This window comes from Centrocercus urophasianus, unplaced genomic scaffold (assembly GCF_019232065.1).
Source record: "Centrocercus urophasianus isolate 14NV4802_14NV808 unplaced genomic scaffold, USGS_Curo_1.0 seq_23, whole genome shotgun sequence".
NCBI classification, from domain to species: domain Eukaryota; kingdom Metazoa; phylum Chordata; class Aves; order Galliformes; family Phasianidae; genus Centrocercus; species Centrocercus urophasianus.
In genome coordinates, this window is record NW_024884789.1 from 14,199,249 (window position 1) to 14,205,248 (window position 6,000).

At 45.9% G+C, this 6,000-nt stretch overlaps 1 protein-coding gene and 1 long non-coding RNA gene across 4 annotated transcripts in view; one reads left to right on the plus strand and one right to left on the minus strand.

The window, feature by feature from the left end:
- The window catches only part of MTMR10 (myotubularin related protein 10), a 37,090-nt gene extending 31,673 nt beyond the window's left edge, over positions 1-5,417 (minus strand). The window contains exons 1-2 of the mRNA XM_042824016.1: positions 5,291-5,417; positions 4,033-4,093 (exon numbers count right to left, since the gene is read on the minus strand). Coding sequence (XP_042679950.1) covers positions 4,033-4,093; positions 5,291-5,350 — 121 coding nt within the window. The 5' untranslated portion in view covers positions 5,351-5,417. The remainder of the gene's footprint in view (positions 1-4,032; positions 4,094-5,290) is intronic.
- LOC122163119 overlaps positions 5,216-6,000 on the plus strand; it is an 18,631-nt gene continuing 17,846 nt past the window's right edge. For 2 of the 3 annotated variants that reach the window (XR_006169823.1, XR_006169822.1), the window contains exon 1: positions 5,216-5,321. This is a non-coding gene — a long non-coding RNA (uncharacterized LOC122163119). The remainder of the gene's footprint in view (positions 5,322-6,000) is intronic. The other variant, XR_006169824.1, reaches the window with a different exon arrangement.

Consider the following 6,000-nt stretch of genomic DNA (forward strand, 5'->3'; position numbering starts at 1 on the left):
AGTGGCCTTCTGTGATGGAGAGGTAGCACTGATGGACTAAGGAAGGGCAACTAATGTCACCTACCTGGACTTGTGCAAGGCCACTGATTTGACCCTGCACCACATCCCTATCTCTAAATTGGAGTGATTAGGATTTGAAGGGTGGGCTGATGGACAAGGAGTTGGTTGGAAGGTCACAGCCAGAGGGCTGTGGTCAATGGATCCATGTCCAGGTGTCTTGAGACTGGTGCTCTTCAACATCTTTATCGATGACACGGACAGATCAAGCATACCCTCAGTGAGTTTGCTGATGACACCATCAAAGAAAAAGGAAAATCCTGCTAGGAGAATTAAATATGAAAACAGTCTCTGCAACACCTCACTTTGAGCTACTCTGCTCAACAAGCTACTCTGAAATGAAAACACCATTCCATGCACTGAAGTAAACAGAGAAGGCAGAAGAAGCAGACTGACACTGACTTCTGCATCTGACCATGAAATATGGCACAAGAGACTGTGAGTAACTGTTCTGCCTGTAATTCAACGCCAGTAATACCTTAATGTGAGCAGGTCTAATGATCAATATATGATACTCTAAGTCAGTTCATTTCTGTAATGTTACTGTATAAGCTTTTAAAAGCAATGACAACTATTTCCAGCTGGTGTGTAAAGCCTTACAGATAGCAAATATTACCTTAATGTATTAACAGATTTGCACACAGAGCACCACTTTAAAATAATTACTACAAGTGGGTATTAAGATTCAGGAGGGACAATCCTTTTCTCATTCTTAATCGGATGTTCCAGAAGCTAAGTGATCTCCTGCAGAGCAGCTTGTGAGGACCTTTATGCCTGATCATGCCCACAGCACAGGGATACTGGACTGGTCCTTCAGCCACCCATGTATTGCACTTCTCCGTACAGCTTTTCATTAAAATCAAACAAATATACACTGCAATATATTCCAGCAAAGTTGCACAATTTTGTTCGAATGCTTTGGTTGATGTCTCAAAAATGCTAGACACTGATGTGGAAAATAGGCTACAGTTTATTACCAGAACAAAAACACACCCTCAAGCTTCAGCTAAGTATCAGTAACGATGGCTGTATCACACTCTGAACTCTCCCCAGAGCACTCAAGTAATTACTTACTACCTGGGCAAGTCACTTTTAGGAGCTTGTAGCAGGCTACTTGCCACTCCTTTATTTTCCCTCTCGGATAGCTAAGAAACCAAGCTATGCAAACAAAGCAGAAAAATAAGTGGAACTGCTGCACAGGTCAACTCTTCAAGTAAATCAAGCAGAAGAGTTTTGATCAGAGAACAAGACTAGTAGAATGGAATTATAGAAAGAAAAAAATACATTTCTTTAACTCCTAAAATGTTATAAAGTGTTTCGGAGTGAAGTCATACCGAATTCTATAAAATCCCTTGCTTTTTACCACAGCTGTATCAGTGTTGCCACTAACTACCAATGTTTTTACTTGTCTGAAAAAAAAAAAAAAAAGCCATGTTGCTTTTGTAAAAGCCACACCTTCCTCAGGGCAGGCCGCCCCACAAGAATATAGGCTTTTGTTCCAAAAGCTGAAGACATCTATCTATTGCTCTACGAACCCAAGGGAAAATTGAAAACGAGTTATACAGGTTCAAAGTTGATGCCAATATAAATTCCAACATTTATTTCTGTTATTGGTTTTCTTTTTCGAAATAAAAGCCTCTTCATTTTGTAACTTGACTCATCATATTTCCACGCCTGGAACTCCCTTTCCTAACCTCCACTGCATAAAAATACAAGTTAGAGAGGAGGCTATTTAATTAGCTATAGCCCTTCTTTTGAATTTTAGTAAATTACTATATCAAAATCATCATATTTTAGGAACCTGATATTCAATGCAGCTACATGCAGTTTTTGAGGATTGCTAAAGTGATTAATTAACAGCTTGTGCTGATATTTATTTTCAGAGTAACTCCTTAAAAAGCCAGCCAATTAAAGGAGCATAACCAACATTCAGCCGCTCAGGTTTGACTGTTTTTAACAGCAAAAGCAATTTCACTCAACTGTTAAAGACAGGATATTAGGAATCCCATACTCAAATTGTATTTGCAGGGGAGTACGAGTCAGCTTTAATGCAATTAAATGCACTGGAACTTGGCCAGAAACTTAGGACAAATCCAAAAGCCAGTCTGCCCAACAGTACAATGCGTACTTGTTTATACACTTTTCTTCTGCACCATTTGACAACAAAAAAGTGCACTCAGGCTTCTGCTTAAAAGAAACTCTTACTGTTTAAAGTTAACTCGTTTTAAATAAGTCACTCCTAAGCTTCACCACGCCCTTGTACAGACCAAAAGGTTTAGCCAGAACTGTAGCTGCATGGAGCCGTGAATTTTATTACGGAATAATTCAAAATAGCATCTCAGAATGATACAGAGACAGAAGTTTTAATTCCATGGTCTGAGTCCCACTCTTCCAATCGCCTGCTATACTAACAAAGGCAACTTACCACAAGTGTCCCACAAGCAATCAAATGCTGATTTCACAGACAAGGGAAATGAGAAATGTTGCAAACGTGGGACAAACAAGAGCCAGCTGGGAAAAAACAAACCCCCTCAGCATCAGCTGAAGTGAACTTTAGAGTTTCACAAGGGAAGAATTGGTCACACAGCAAAAAAGTTACTGCGAATGAGCCGTTTTCTATAGCTGCTCACACAAGCCCACGGCAAAGGCAAGAGGTGTTACATTTTGAGAACAGCAATTTCTTACTGCCTTGCATTTAGTGTGTAACATCTCAGAGAATAACATGCAGTCACTTCCTCGTGAGTCAAAGGCCTTGGATGAATAACAACTAAGCAGTAAGATGCCAAGTGTTAAGCAGAAGTTTAGCAAGCATAGAAACGCAACTATGTCAAACACCAAGCAGTCTTAGCAACGTATCTTAGGGCACTTCTATTACTTTTCTTCATTAAAGAGTTTCAGTGAGCTGATATTTACTCTATCACCTGAATGTCTTCTACCAGGTTTTGGCCTCTTCAGGGGCCTCACCAGACCATACCACAAAGCAATTAGTACAGCTTCATTAACAACAGTTCAAAACGAAGCAGTAAGGGAAATAATTTTCAAGAGCAACTTTTTAATTCTATTGACCATCTTGAAAGTTACCACCTTTATCAGCTTAGACAACTTGATCACAGTAGGTTCCACATCATGTGTGTAAATTCACCTTTGGTAACATACTCTAAACACTAAGAAAAACCCTTTATGCAGTTCTGTTTTGAACTTAAACATTACACTGAGAAACAACAAGATTTTGAGTTGGCCAAGCGTACTGCTGTGATTAAAGTAATCATGAGAACAGGTGACTCTTCTTTTCCTATCTGAAAAAGGCTTCAGGAAATCCTCATCGATCAAACTGTCACTTACCAAACATTATTTCTCATTTAAAATGTGCAAGAGCAAATCCCTTAGATTTTTGTGACTATGAACAGTACTGAAACATTGCTTTTCTGATTCTCATATTAATTCACCAGATCCAAAATCATGTAACAGTTGGATATTAAGAGTAAGTGAATAAAGATGGTATCAGAAGTCTTCTACAAGTCAATCATGCCTACTCAGAGGAAGTTCTAGACATACTTTCCTTTAAACAAAGGAAGACCACAGAACATGCTTTAGCAGTGCGTATTGCATGCCTTGAAAGTCTGACTACCTAAAAAATCCTGATTACTGGAAGATTCTTCTGGAAAGAGTCACAAAAGTAACAAAATTCACAACAGTTCCATATGTCATACTTGCAGTAAAACAAGGACATTACTCTACACCCCAGCAAAATTCCATAAGTGTTTGTTAAGCATTTCAGCTTTAGGTAAACAGGTTAGACAGCTCCCTACAGACTACAGTGACAGCAGATTTCCCAATTGAGTTTTATTCCTTTGAGGTGCATGCTACAATTAAAATAAGGGAAAAAATTTACACATTACCAATTCTATTAAAAGAAACAGAAGTCATCAATATATCTCTATTGAGATATCTGTCAAATTCCTGGTTTATGCCTACCTGGCAAAAGTACTGGTTCCAGTTTTTTAATCCTGGGTTCTGAAGTTATATGGTCTTCAGTCTGGGGAAGAAAAAAAAAAAAGGGGGGGGAGTTTAAAAAAAAAAAAAAATCACAATTTTGCAACAAGATACAAGCTTATTTGGGCAAAGGAGAAAGTCCTTCTTTGAACTCAGAGCTTATTTTTAAAAGAGAGTCTCTAATCATAGTAACAGCTTTCTGTAATGCTATCAACAGGCTGCAGACGTGCAGCTCCATACTAAAAGCATGCTATAATACTTCAAGTGCTAACTTTTTACTAACCACGTAACTCAGGACACAGTAAGTCAGAAGATAATAAAAACCACAAAAGCTTGAGTCCTACAACAAGCTCCATACAGACACAGGCATTCAGATTCGCACAAAACTCTCTGCTGGCTTTTGATGTGAGTGACTTTCTTGGCCTAGGAAGAATTCCCTAAAACCAAGCCTAGAACATATCTACCTGCATTTTAGTTCCAAATTTTAACAATAAAAACCCTTGTGTAAGAAGATGGGAACCCTCAGCACAATAAGCTCAGTGCTCACTCACCTCTCCTATACTGAAAGTGGTACAGACACCTTCCAGGACCAACAGTCCCAGAACTACACAACCCCGGTGCTTCACTTTTACTAAGTTTCTCTGAAAAAGCAAAGCTGAATCCACCTGCCAATCGTGCTGCTACAGCCAGGCTGCCCAGCTCTCTGCAGATACATCTTTATCTCTACGGATAAAGAAATGACTGTCAATGCCATAGCGCTCTCTCGGCTCACACAAGAAATCCCAGCAGTTTTACTGTGATTTTCTTCGTGCCACCAGCCAAACGTTACAAGTGAAACAAACGATGGCCACAGTGAAAGGAACCGCTCTCACCGCGGGTGGGTTTCTGCAGGTAAGGCCGCTGCCGCCCAGTACAAAGGCACGCCGCTCAGCTCGGGAGCCAGCTGTCCCAGGAGCTGGAGCGCTGCTCCAAGCTGAGAGCCTCGCACGGGTGGGTTTAACGGACACGAAGCCGTGCTCGTGGCCAAACTGGACTCATCTCCACACACCGCCGTGAGCTTTTGTTCCTCCACGCACGGGGAACCCCCGGGGCCAGCAGGTGCCGCTCCCCAAGGCCAGCCTAGGGGCGGGCAGCTCGGGGCAGCGCCTCAGGGCCGGGAGGGAGGCGGCCCGGGAGGGAGGGCAGCGCCGGCGGCGGCCCCGGGTAAGAGCAGGGCGGAACGGGGATGAGAAACTGTTACCTGAGGCAGCGGCAGAAGGTACGACTTGAAGGTGGGTTTGGGAGGCTTGAGAGAAAACATCGTGGCTACCGCAGGGAATCCCGGAGGGCTGGCGGGCGGGGAGGGGCCGGCGGGTAGGGCCGCGCCGTGCCGAGCCGAGGAGGCCCCGTCCCGCGGGGGCTGGGTGCCGACAGCCGCCGGCGGAGGCCCGGCGCCCCGCAGCCACCCGGGGCGGCGCGTTCCGTCACGCGGCGGCGGCCTCGGCGGGCGGCGGCGTAGGCGGCCCCCGCGTGCCCCCCTTCCCCAAGGGAGGAGTCAGCGGCCTGGGCGGGCCCGGCCTGGGGCTGCCCCCAGCCCTCATGGAGCCCCCCGCGGCTCCTCCGCCTCCCCGCGGCGCAGCCTTCCCGAGCGGGGCCCGGCGGCTCCCTACGGCCGGCGGCGGGCGGGCGACGGCGGCTCCGGCGGGCGGCGGGCAGAGGCGAGCTGCGCCGGGGCGGCCATCTTGGGCAGAGGGGGCGGGGAGCGGCCTTCCTACGGCGGCGCGCAGGGGCCGGGCGGCCAAGGGCGGGAGGGGCCGCTACACCGCGACGGGGCGGCTGCCGGAGTCGGGCCCGGAGTGGGGCGGCGCGCAGTCGGAACCGAGCGGAACCGAGCGGAACCGAGCGGAACCGAGCGGAACCGAGCGGAACCGAGCGGAACCGAGCGGAACCGAGCGGAACCGAGCGGAACCG